Source organism: Rhipicephalus microplus, unplaced genomic scaffold (genome assembly GCF_043290135.1).
Source record: "Rhipicephalus microplus isolate Deutch F79 unplaced genomic scaffold, USDA_Rmic scaffold_12, whole genome shotgun sequence".
Lineage (NCBI taxonomy): Eukaryota > Metazoa > Arthropoda > Arachnida > Ixodida > Ixodidae > Rhipicephalus > Rhipicephalus microplus.
The window spans coordinates 31,113,945-31,127,574 of record NW_027464585.1 but is presented as its reverse complement, the minus strand read 5'-3'; the positions used below and the strand labels follow the sequence as shown (position 1 = coordinate 31,127,574).

Here is a 13,630-nt window from a genome sequence, read left to right as displayed (position 1 = left end):
ACCATGCTAGAAGCCACTTGGCACGCATGAGCTTTTAATAGCGCATACTTTCCAAAGCCAGGCCGATCATGTTTTGGAACAATTTTCCGACACTCGGCGAGCTTCTACAGTTCACCTTGGCGTGGGAAGTGTACACACTGTACACCTTGTACTACCCGACAAAGGTCAATGCGTTAGGGTGGTAGCTATCGAAGAGGACGTACCTTTTCACCAACTTCGGTGTCATCACCTCCCGGAAGAATGTCCAAGTCCTGCTTAAGGGCACATGCTTCGATCACCTGCTCATATCGGTCGCGGTCGAATGGCTGTCCAAACGTTATGTTGCTCTTAACGCTGGCGTTCTGTATCCACGCCTGCTGAGGGCAGTAGGCCACGGAACCCTGCGAGGGGCGACGTGGTCAGGTCATTTTTCCCCACTGTCAGACTGTATGGTGCGATCAGCATTGAAGATCTTTGAGGTGGACTGAACACAATGCAGTGTGTCTCAACTTATATGCCCTATACGGTCATCTATTCTCAGTGCAATGAAAACTCGATCTCACGAAAGCAGATTTTATGAAATTCCCTATGGAACGATGAAATCTGAATTGATCAGTAGGGTACCTTTACGGTTCCTTACTGGCATCATGAACGAACTAAACTAGCCTAATATTAATATAAAAGTTTCAATGTCCCAAAGTCATCATATGTATATGAGAGACGCCATTGTGAAGGGCTCCGGTTTTTTCGACCACTTGGGGTTCCTTAACAGGCCTACAGCACTTTCGCCTCCATCGAATGTGAAGCCTCCGTAGCCGGGATTTGATCCCACCACGTGCGGGTCAGCAGCCGAGTGCCTTCACCACTGGACCACTACGACGGGGCAACTTAACTAGCTTGGTCAACGAAATCGACATAATCACTTGCTATTCACTTCGAGTGTGTGCTCCAGCGCTGTCGCATTGAAACATCTAGATGCTTCTGTTACAGGCATAGCTTTTTTTGCCAGAGTCAACGCCACACCGCCGCTGTGTCCGAGAAGCGGGAGACTCCGAAGCGCTAACTCCAAGTGCCGTGAGAAACGCCGTCGATGTTTTCGCCACGAGGCAACAGCACTGAGAAGAGCACTCGTACTCTTTGAGCACGGCTGAGCAAGCAAGCGCAGATCACGAATTTTACAGCAAAAGCTGTTATGAGATCACAACTCGGATCACTGGCAGTTGTCCGCCACCGCCTGTAACCACATCGCACAAAATTAGAAAAAAAACCTAGCGTCAATGACACGGTAGAGCTTTAACCTGGGTCCACTGGGTGCCAGCCCAGTATTCTACCACTAAGCTACGCCGGTGTTTTTTTTTATTGAGCGACGCCGGTGCTTGGGACTTGTTGGCAAGCTTGCCTTAGGCACGCTTGATGTTTGGAAAGCAATCGTGGTAATACGACTTATAAAGAACTTTAAAGTAACGAAAGAACAAGCTGTCGTCGCACAGTGCGAATACCGTAACAAGTGGGTCGTCCAATGCTCCGACCCATTACAAAAGCTTGTTTTGTTCAGCTAATAAACTGTGGAGCATGCCCACTTCAGGCACAACACCTCATCGTCGTCAGCAACTGCATGAAACTGGCACAAAATTACTTGCAAGTGTTTAGCGAATACCACACTTCTCAGAAGATTCACACAAAATAGTCTAGCGAATGCCGGCATTCTACCGAAAAAATTTGTTACTAATGCTGTCGCGAGTATTAAGCAAGTGTGCTTGCAATGAGTGTTCAGAAAAGGCTCTGAAAGGCCACTCTTCTAGCTTTCGCTTTGACTGTGCTGAGCCTTGCGCGCAAGCCTGGCGTTTTTTCCAAGACGAAAGACTTCACGGACGTTTTCATCAGAGAAATGACTTCAGGAAAATACACACTAAAAGATAACAGAAAAAAACACAAGACAAATGCTCGGTCGTGCAGTATTCACTACAGCCGAGCCCACGATAGCTCAACTTGACTGCACTCGTTGTGCACCCTACCGACTGAGCCATAGAGTAACTATTCTATGACTGAGCTGCCAACGTTTTCTTTTCATTTAATCAAAAATTGACTGATATGTGGGGTTCAACGTCCCAAAACCACCATATGATTATCAGAGACGCCGTAGTGGAGGGCTCCGGAAATTTTGACCACCTGGGGTTCTTTAACGTGCACCCAAATCTGAGCGCACGGGCCTACAACATTTCCGCCTCCATTGGAAATGCAGCCGCCGCAGCCGGGATTTGATTGCGCGACCCTCGGGTCAGCAGCCGAGTACCTTAGCAACTAGACCACCGCGGCGGGGCCATTTTATAAGCAATGTGCCTAATGCATATATAGAGCACTGAAATACTCAAGCCCGCCTCTACAAGCGGAGCACAGGTGCTACGACGAAAAAAAAAAGATTCGGTCAACGCAGTGTTCTAAACAGACGCTAGCATGCATTTCATGAGCGGTGGATAGAAAACTGGCTGAAACTGTACTTGTTCATACTTTTAAAAGAGCTCTAACGTTTTCATGAAGTACAACCGTGATTATTTCATGGGTTCGACGTGCGTGTCTGAGCACTTGAAGGACACGTCAGCCACGTCTTCAACAGAACAATGCTGCCATAGCAATCTCGGGCCTTAAGTGCATCGCTTTCTCTATTGCTAGCTGGTTCTAGGTTCATGCGTCAACCATGCCGCAAAGAAAGGAATGCTTGTGCGCGTAATATTGACCATTTTGAGAATACTGTAGCGAAGTGCCCACAACGCGTCTTTAAGGCAAACCTACAACCTGCTCACTTTGTAGCTGCTTTGGCTTAATAAGATAAATTGTCACGGGGTCATGACGTCGACAAAGAGAGCAGACAGTACTTTGAAAAATAAACTGTTCACTCGGTCGCACTTGTGGCCACGTAAAAGGAAAGTAAGATTAGAGCGAGAGAGAGAGAGAAAAGAGTATATTCCCAGGATCCTGCGTGCAGGCTGTTTCCGGTACCCTTCTAGTGCTTCAGTCTATTAGAGTCCTAAGAACACTGAGCCTAGGTCTCGAGGTTTACGTCTGGCCTAGCATCAGATACTTGGGTCCCTTCGGCCAAGTTTGATGGGCACTGGCGAGCCACTGGCACTGAAAGCGTCGAACAGACAGTCAGCCGTTGATCAACTGACAAGCGGCGCGGCGCGTCGGCATTTTACGCGTGCCATCAAATATTCTGGCGTTATCGCTGGCGGCCACGTAGCTTCCAGACAAATCTGAAATGTTCAGGAAGTGGGTGTAATATATAAAGAAATTATGTAGTACTGCAGTACCGAGGCTTCTCCAACTGTGTAGGCGTGGTTTGCGCTGAGAATCACTGACAGTGAAACGGTGCGTTAACAAAACTTGAGTAGTGAATGTGGCATTCCCCCCTCTGAAAAGGGCATCGTTGATTGTTATGTGGGGTTTAACGTCCCAAAACAACCATATGATTATGACAGACACCGTAGTAGAGGGCTCCGAAAAACTCGACCAGCTGGGGTTCTTAAACGTGCTCCCGAATCTAAGCACAGGGGCCTACAACATTTCCGCCTTCATCGGAAATGAAGCCGCCGCAGCCACGATCCCGCGATCTGCAGGTCAGCAGCCGAGCACCTTAGCCTCTGGACCACTGCCACAGGTCAGAAGAAAAAAAGGCATCATCCTGATGCTTTAACAAAATACGAAAGTACGATAATAAAGAAGAAATTGAACAATGAGTACAAGCAATAAATCACAGCAATAACAACTAAATTCAATGCTCAGGTTCCCGCACGAAATGGCTTGAGGTGCATGGCATGGACGACTTCAGACCGTGGTCGGCACCGTTTAAAATTAGTAATACCGTCGGTAACAACGTCGTAGACGAGTGTACCGGGACGTCAAACTATCCTATACGGTCCGAAATAGCAATGCATAAGTTTTTCACCGAGTCCGCGTCAGCGTATCGGCTTACGCACCTAAACAAGGTCAACAGGCTGATATTCGACGAAACTTCGTCGAAGGTTGTAATGACGGCGGTCGGTTGCCTGCCGATTTTTGATGCGCAGGCGGGCGAGTTTGCAAGATTTTTCAGTGCACTCAAGGTTTGCGGTGACATCGATGTTCTCTTCGTCAGCGACGTTTGGAAGCACAGCGTCGAGCGTCGTTGGTGGGCTGCTTCTATAGACCAAGTTGTACGGTGTCATCTGCGTCGTTTCCTGGACGGCCGTATTGTACGCGAAGGTCATGTACGGAAGAATTGTATCCTACGTCTTGTGCTCGACATCGACTTACACGGCCAGCATACCCAGATGGTCTAATTAAGGCGCTCGCTGAGGCCATTGGTCTGTGGATGACAGGCGGTGGTTCAGCGGTGACTTGTCTCGCTGTACCCAGGAATAGCCCGAGTTAGGTCCGCCGTAAACGTCATACTTCTGTCAGTAATGAGGACTCTTGGAGCTTCATGACGCAGGACGATGTTCTCGACGAAGAACTTTCCTACCTATGTGGCACTGCCTCTGGGCAGGGTCCTTGTCTAGGCGTAACACGTAAGGTAGTATGTGGCTACCACGATCAATTTGTTCCCGGTATTCAACGTCGGGAACGGCACCAGCAAGTCTATGCCGATTCGCTGGAACGGCCGGGAAGGTGGCTCAATGTGCTAGAGAAGTCCGGCTTGCCTGGTCGGTGGTGCCTTTCGTCGTTGGCAGTCCCATCATGTCTTCACAAAACGAGTGACGTTGGCGGAAAGACGTGGCCAGCAGTACTTCTGTATTCTTGCGAGCGTACGGGAAACACTGAGGTGTCCAGCCGTTGGGTCGTCGTGTAGAACATTCTAAACATTTCGACAGAACGCTGAAGGTACTATGGCGAGGTAGTTGGCCCGAAGTGGCGAAAAGCTTTGCTTCGGGAGAATGCCGTGTCGCAAGAAAGCGACTCGACTCCTCGTTTGAATACTTTTGCAACAACGGTGGCCGTGCCCTCGAGGAATTCTACAAGGCTCCCGAGTTCCGGCTCAGCTCGCTGTTGCTCGGCGAAGTCGTCGGCACTTATGGTTCCAAAAGAGCAGTGATCATCGGGGTCGTCCTTCGACGGGGGCATGAGACAGGCAGTCAGCGTCAGAGTTTTTCTGTAGACTTGTAAACGATGGTAACGTCGAATTCCCGAAGTATTAAGCTCCACCATGCGAGGCGACCTGAAGGGTCTTTTAAGTTCGCTAGCCATCACAAGATGTGGTGGTCGCTCACAAGTTTTAAGGGCTTGCTATAAAGATATGGGTGGAACTTCGATGTAGCCCAAATGATTGCAAGGCATTCCTTGCAATTGAATTTCTCGCAACTCATTGCAGTTGCAATGAGTTGGTCTCTGCCTTTGATAGCGACCGGCTAGCATAACTGATGGCTCTTTCCAGTCCGTTAGTTCCCTGATTTCATTGATTGATTTGTGGGGTTTAACGTCCCAAAACCACTCTATGAATATGAGAAACGCCGTATTGAAGGGCTCTGGTAATTTCGACCACCTGGGGTTCCTTAACCTGCACCAAAATCTGAGCACACGGGCCTACAACATTTCCGCCTCCATCGAAAATGCAGCCGCCGCGGCTGGCATTCGATCCCGCAACCTGTGGGTCAGCAGCCGAGTACCTTAGCCACTAGACCACCGCGGTGGAGCTCCGTTAGTTTCCTGCACAATAACGGTGCCAAGTCCTACACTGATTGCGTCACTGTATTTCTGTCTCGGCGAATTCGTCGAAATGCCCAGGTAGCGGAGGTGTCTGCACGCGTCATTTCCGTTCCTTGAATGCTTTCTTTTGCAGCGTTTCCCACCTAAACTCCATGTTAATCTTGTTAAGCTTAGTGAGTGGCTCTGCAATGCGAGCGAAGTTTTTGAAGAACCCCTGTAATAGGCGCACAGGCCAAGAAAACGACTCCCGGCCTTCTTGTCAGTAGGTGGCTGGAAGGTGGCGATGCAAGCTGTTTTTTTTTGTGTGGTTTAGGGCTAACACCAGACCTTCTGATGACGTGGCTTAGGAACAAGAGCTGCGTAAGCGGCACTTTTAGGTCTTTATGGTGAGTCTGGAGTTCGTGATTGCTTGCAGTAAAGCTTGAAGGCACCGTAAGTGTTCGTCGAAGCTTGAGGAAAACACCACGACATCGTCCAGCTATACAAGGTAGGTCTGCCACTCAAGCCGGCCAGTACTGAATCCATAACATGTTGTAAAGTCGCGGGTACCGAGCAAAGACCAAAAGTCAGTACCTTGAAGTGGAACAAGCCATTTGGTGTTATTAATAAAGGCAGTTTTTCTTGATCTCTCTCGTTGACTCCAATTCGCCAATAGCCGGTCTCGAGGTCCGTCCAAAAAGTACCTCTTATTGTGAAGTAGATATAGGGCGTCGTCTATCCATTGGAGAGAATCCACTTCCTTCTTCGTGGTCCTGTTCAGGCGGCGATAGTCGACGCAGAAGCGTAGGGTTGAGTCCTTTAAAACTCAACGGGTGACGCCCATGGACTATTCGAAGGCTGGGTGATTTCGTCGCATAGCATTTTACCAACTTGCTTCTTTATAGCGTAACGATCTCGCGTCGACTCCCTGTACGGGCTCTGACAGAGTGGCCTGGCACTCTCTTCTGTTACGGTGTGATGCTTCTCTTCTGTTATGGTGTGATGATGTTACGGTGTGACGACGGGGTCGGTCAAATTTTTGACGGAGACGAAAAACCCTCCTTTAATTGTCAGAGCACAGTTATGAGATGTTCTTGCCTATGCGTCCGAAGGCTTGTGTTAACGTCGAAAGCTAGTTGACAAGCTTGGTTCGTCGTAGGAGCTTCGGTAGACTCGGCGAGGGCGAAAGCGTTGATCGCTTCCACTATGTCTTCGATGTAGGTAACTGTGGTGCCTTTGCTCACGTGCTTGTATTCGTTGCTGAAGTTCGAGAAGCATCATTATAGATTTTCCTCCTCGCAGCTCGAGTATTCCTCAGTACCACAAATCTCACAGTTGTTGTTCATCAACTGTTACTGGTGGCCTTTAACGACGCCTTCCATATTTGTTGATATTTGTGTGACGACAGAAATGCTAACGCTAGAGCGAGGGGCAATGGTGACTTGTTCTTGCAGCACCTTTAAAGCGTGCTTTCCTGATGGCGCGTGCGGCAGCAGAGCTTTTGCGGATGATAGCGTTACCAACTTTGATCTGAGTTTGATGACTGCCCCGTGATGGGCTAAGAAGTCCGAACCAAGAATGATGTCTCTGGAGCAACGTTGTAGGACTACAAAGCTTGCAGGGTATATTCGGTTGTTGATGGCGACTCTCGCTGAGCAGATTCCTGCCGGCGTTACTAAGTGACCTCCAGCTTTTCAGATCTCAGTGCCTTCCCACGCAGCCTTCACTTTCTTCAGCTTCGCGGCGAACGCTCCGCTGATAACGGAATAGTCGGCTCCGGTGTCGACGAGAGCAGTCTCATTGTGGCCGTCAATAAGAACGTCAAGGTTGCTAGGTCGTCACCTTCCGTTGCAGTTAGGCCGTGGCATCGGGTCACGGCTACATTGGCTTGTTCCACTGCTTCCGTGTTACGTCATTAGGTAGTCTTCGTTACTCGAGGTTTCGAAGTTGGGGGTTGGTTGGGATACCGTCATGTTTTAATATTTCGTCGTGACGTTGTGGTTGGTGGCGGAGGATCTTCAGTAGTTCGTCGTACCGCAACCACCCCTCTATCGGTTATTGCCCTCAGTTTTCCGCAAGATGCGGGCTAGGCGAGCGGCCACGGATTGGGCCAGTGTACTGCCGTCGGTGCGGCGAGATGTAGCTGCTGGGCGACGGAACGGTATGGTCGTCGTTCTTGCTACTGTTTTCCGGTGATGTAATCTGTAATGTCGCGAGGCCTTTCACCCAGCTGCGGACGCGGCACGTTGACGGCAAATCCCCGGTGTCGCATCTGTCACTACTGGCAGCTGCGGTAGATGTTGCCAGCCTCCCTGCAGTGGTAGCATAGTGGGTGATTGTCAGGGGTGCACCCAAATCTATTTTCCTTGAGATGTAGCGTTGGCCGAGAGGAGAACGATGGGACGTAGGTGGCGGTGGCGGCAGCGGCGTCTGGCGACGAAAACTCGGCGGAGTGGCATCTTGGTGTGGGCGTGGAGACAGGACGTCGCGGCAGCCTGCAGCAGCGTAGCTCATCGCGTGCGGCTGACGCTTTGATCTTTCGCCAACTCCAAATGATTGCCGAACTTCTTCGCGGGCAATGTCGGCAATTGAGTCTACTTGGGGCTGCGATGAAGGCAGCAGTTTCCGCAGTTTCTCCCGCACGATCTGTCGAATCGTTTCACATATGTCGTTGGAGCTGAGGGCGTGAACAGCTGCACTGCCTTTCGAAAATCGGTGATCTTACTGACGGATACGCATTTCGAGCGTTTTCTCAATTTTCGTAGCCACCGACACAAACTCTTGGCCTGTTTTGCGTGGTTTCCGCACCAACCTATTGAAAATGTCATGCTTTACCCCTCGCATAAGCAAGCAGACCTTCTCTTCGGTCATGTGAGGGTCAGTGGACTGGAAAAGACGAATCATCTCTTCTGAAAAGATTGTAACGCTTTCGTTCAGATGTTGGACCCGTCTTCCCAGCAAAGAAACGGCCCTCTCTTTTCGGGCGACGCTCGTGAACGTTTCAAGGAATGCGCCGCGGAAGAGGTTGCAGGTTTCAAGTGACAACTTGTGGTTCTCGATGCAGGCCATTGCCGTGTCTTCCAGGTAAAATTAAACTTGACGCAGCTTTTCTTCCGAGTCCCAGTGGTTCAAGGCGGCCACTGAGTCATGCGTCTTTAGCCAGGTCTCCGCTTTTTTACATGATCCCTGGAAGGTCGGTGGCTCTTGGCTGCTGCATTAAGATCGTGGCGGGTGTTGGCACAATCTTAATGTCGGGCGTTAGCATAGTGGTCGCTGTAGTGGTGATGGGTGGCCTTGGGCTAGCGAATGTTATCGCATAGAGGCCCATACTCTGAATGTAGCCCTCGCTGTCTGCGGCTAGCTCACTTATTCAGGTTGGCTTCAATGGCCTCTTCATTGTGTAAGCTTGGCTCATGGCTGGAAGGGGGCATTCGCTACATGGGCCGGTAAGCACCTCTACCAGATATCACGGGGTCGGGACGTCGACAAAGGGAGCAGACGGTACTTTGAAGAATAAACTGTTTATTCGATCGAACCTGTGGCCACGTAAAAGGAAAGTAAATAGGGTAGGTAGGTAAAAACATTTTTCTTCGTTAGGGAAAGGGGTGATGGTATAGAGATGAGAGGTTGCTACGCTCGGTAGTCCTCCACAACCCTTTCTGCGCAAGCCAGGATGACCTCCTGGACGTCAAGTTTCAAGCTGCGCAAGACAGCCTCCCACTGCTCCTCATTACTAACTACTTTTCGGAAGGACGGTTGAAGGGGGTGCTTAGGGCATCCCCACGTGATATGATTAAGATGTGCTTTCCGTGCGGAGCAATATTTACAGGAGGAGGACGGGTAAAGGGAAGCGTACATGAGGTGAAGAATGTAGGGGCAGAGAAACGTTCGAGTCAGCAGCTGTCGCCCCTGTACTTTGTACCTTCGCGGGGATTTTGACATTAGTGGCGGTAAGGTTAAACTGCCGAGGGAGTAGCGATTACGGATGTCGTGAAATCTTAGGAGGCGATCCCGCGCAGCAAACGGTGCCGTTGTAGAAACGAAGCTTGGCTCTTCCAGCACCTGCGCCCGGAACGTAAATCCTCGGGCGCTGGCGTGAGCCCCCACGTTACGGCAAGGTCCGCGTGCGCGGTAGTTCATATTAAAGCAGTGTATTGTTGCGGGGGATGGGCTAGGAAGAGAGAGAGGGTTGTTTCGGACCCCCTACCCACTCCAAAATTTTACATGGCAGGTTTTGAATTGCAAATATTAGGTGAATAATTTGCAACAGCTAGGGCAAGAGCAATGGCTGCTTCCTTCGCCTGCTCAGAAGAGGAAGCAGAAATAAAAGCAGCAGTAGCTATCTGGCCTTGAGAATTCACAACTGAGAGGGCGAGAAAAGGACGGGTACGGTATTCGGCATCTACGTAGAGCACATCTTTAGAAGTAGAAAATCGTTTTTCAAGAATGTTTGCACGCTGTAATCGACGCTGCTCGTGGTGCACAGAGTGCCTGTTCTTAGGGAGCGAAGGAATGTTTAGATTCATGTGTACTTCAGGCTTGGATTAGTGTGTTTGGTGTTAGTGACTGGAGTTGGCCTGATACTGAAGGTATCGAGTATGCATTTTCCGGTCTTTGTGTTGGATAGACTGGCATATCGTGAAATGTGCTTCAATAAGTTCAGTTAAGGTGTTGAGTGTGCCTGTCTCTAGGCGCCGTATGGCGGACGTTCGAATAGGGACTCCAAGAGCGAATCGGTAGATTTTGCGCAACAGGGTGTCTACGTCATTTTCTTCCCTTCTCGGAAGGGGCAGTTAAGGAAGAGAAAGAGTCACTTTATTGAGGACGAAGGCTTGAATTAGGCGGAGGAGCTCTGCCTCTCGTAGCCCGCAATGTTTCTTAGACATCTTGCCTATAAGGAGTAGAGTGTGGTCCACAGGTGTCTGAAGTGAGTGAATGGTGTGTGCGTGTGCGTGTGCGCGTGTGCGTGTGTGCGTGTGCGTGTGCGTGTGTGTGTGTGTGTGTGTGTGTGTGTGTGTGTAGTCGAATTTGTTGAATGTGTATTCCAAGCACGCTGAGGCTATCAACTTTAGAGACGGGTGTATTGTTGAATGTTATTTGTATACCAGAGGTGTGCTTTTCAGAGCCCCGATGGGTAGGGAGGAGGAGCAGTTTGGATTTAGTGGGTGGACAGGTCAGATTCATGATACCCTAACAAATCACCACCTTGTCTGCAGCAGCCTGCAGAGCCTCCTGAGGTAGTACTCCTTGATGTAGTACTTGCTTTATTAAACCAAAATTTATAATAGGTGAATAAGTTTGGTTAGAGGCCATGGTTATGTCTGAGAGTGGGACAGTGATGTCACGTGCGACGAGAATATCAATAATCGGCGTCGAGCACGGGGGGAAGGTGTTGTGAATTCAACGATAATGAAAGCTTTAAATTGTAACCAGAAGTAGTCAATGGTTCAAAGGCTGCTCGGGAGTTCATGGTGAGAATCCGAAAGAACAGGAAGTTCTAGGCAGAGAGTACCGGCGGCACAATCGATCAGGGCAGAATGCGTCAATAGGAAGTACATGCCGAAGATGAGGTCATGAGGGCGATTTTCGAGCACCGTAAATAAAACGAGGACATATGTGTTTTTTTTGCATATATTTGCTGGCTAAGCCTCAAATAAAGCTAGGTAAAAGTGGCACCTGTACTACCTATCTCGTTCTTAAGAATGCCCTGCTTTTGCGCTCGAAACATTTTTCGTTAACTATGCATCATCTCAACAAGTTCTCAGATTTGTTAAATAGAAACCAACCTTACAAACGAGTTTCTGGAACTCTGCAGAGGCGAATATTGCTGGTGATACGAATCTGCCTTTTCCTGCCGAACCAGATGATACGTTTCTGTACGCCACAACCGTTACGTGGTGTTGCTGTATGTCACAAGTAAAATCATGCATTGGATATTGGCGAAGCGGCCATTTCCTTCACGCGCTCAAGCGTGCCATTTTCAGGCAATCCAATATATATTGAGCGATGCGGGACATAGCATATTTCCTTCTTCGCAATAAGATATGTTTGAAAAGTTAATGAACAGCTAGACACAGAGCCGTGAGATAATCTACAAACGCACCTTACATCTCTCACCCCGTCTCACTGCGCCCTCAATAGGTGGAGGCGTTGTCGCCACCTAGCAAGGGCTCTCACCGCACCGGAGGCTGTCTGTGCAACACAGCGCACGTGGCGATTCTATTTGGTGACGCTGCCAGCTATGTCTGCTTTTGTATCGTCTGAGGGGGTGTAGTGCAGATCCAATATCGGTGTATGCTTCGAGTGACCTTCACATCACTACGTGATGGGAGGCTAAAAGAAAGTTGTCTACTGGATATACCTATACGTTTTCCTTTTACATATTTCTTTAATGTTATGGACTACCCTTGAGTCCCCAAGGCTTTAGGCATGCGGTAAGTGTACGCAAGGTAAGTAGGAAAAAAGCCGTATGCAAAAAAAAGAGAACCCTTAGGCCACGCCTTTGAGAGCTGAACGGGATAGCGATATCCTGCCCCTAGTGCGTACTGAGTTCATAGTGGCTTGCGTCAGAGAAGCTTTCGTATGCGGCTCCATTCTTGTGTAAGGGGTAGCACGTTTTATGCCACTGGACATGGTGCGCGGGGAATGTTTTTTTTTTGAGCTTGCTATGCCCCAACTACAAGGCCTTAGGCAAAAGGTGCAGTAACGTGTGTGCCTATTGTAGTTGGTGGCCCGCATTAAACCATGATGTTATGATAAATACACGTTTGACCCCCAACTGCAATGCATGCTTGTACCACGCAATATTACTGCGACATTTCATGTTGCATTGTGAATCATGTACACAGGATGCTGTATTTGTAAAGCATTAAGGTTACTTTCACTGCATTTTCAAGCAGGCGTGTGGCTATAAGGTATAACACACGCCTGCCATCCAAACCATCTTTATTGATTTCTCGGTCACGTACAAGATAGTTTTTCGCCAACAATTGACGCCGGAATTACTGCGAAACAAGCTCTTTAGCGCTGTTGCGGTAGAAAATGCACATTTATAGCAGTAGAGCTTTAATTTTTCTTACGCTGGCCTCATTTGCACTGCTGCCGATACGTAACTCAGTGTAATATATGCGTACCCTTGTCATTCACGGCGGCAGATGAACGTGTAAAACAAAGTAAAAGATGCGTGTATATTTTTATTATTCGCAGCACACATGATTATATACAACAGGCAACCTTTTAACAGCAAACGTGAGCAACGTGACATATTCTGGGGAAGGGTCTGATAAAAAGAAGGTACAATGATAAAATGGCTAACCCTTATCTAAAAGCGTGAACTCTGTCATGCAAGGCCAGCGAAGGTTGGCTCACGCATCCGTCACCATGTTTTCTAATAAAATACGCTTCAGCTGTTTCACGAGTTAATTTGTCCATGTGGCGTACCATCACACTCACGCCCGGCAAAGGAATTAGTTCAAACCTCGTTTTACACTGCAAAAGCTGCGGTTATCAGCCTCGATTTCCGGGCGTGAGTGTGCTGGTACGCCACATGGACAAACTAACTCGTGAAATAGCTGAAGCGTATTTTATTAGAAAACATGGCGATGGATGCGTGAGCCAACCTTCGGTGGCGTTGCATGGCAAAGAGTTCGCGCTTTTAAATAAGGGTTAGCCATTTTATCATTGTACCTTCTTTTTATCAGACCCTTCCCCAGAATATGTCACGTTGCTCACGTTTGCTGTTAAAAGGTTGCCTGTTGTATATGCATGTAGACTTACTCTGAGTATACTAAATAGTTTATCACCTTCGGCGAAGCCGAAGCAGCTATCGAGCACACCACGCACAGTGCTGATCTTGAGTATCCACCTTAAGGGTGGCGCATGTCGTGAATTGGAGAACGTGGTGAAATGACAAAAAACATACGATACGGCTGATCAGACACATGCGCCTACTTTACCCTGTGTCAAAGTGCGTTTTGTAGCCAGGCCTCAGGCT

The 13,630-nt window shown here is 48.9% G+C and overlaps 1 protein-coding gene across 5 annotated transcripts in view; it reads right to left on the bottom strand.

The window, feature by feature from the left end:
• The window catches only part of LOC119166718 (ATP-binding cassette sub-family C member 3), a 308,522-nt gene that overhangs the window by 117,859 nt on the left and 177,033 nt on the right, over positions 1-13,630 (bottom strand). For all 5 annotated transcript variants that reach the window (XM_075882443.1, XM_075882442.1, XM_075882441.1 and 2 more), the window contains one exon: positions 204-380. In XM_075882443.1, the coding sequence (XP_075738558.1) occupies positions 204-380 (177 nt within the window). The remainder of the gene's footprint in view (positions 1-203; positions 381-13,630) is intronic.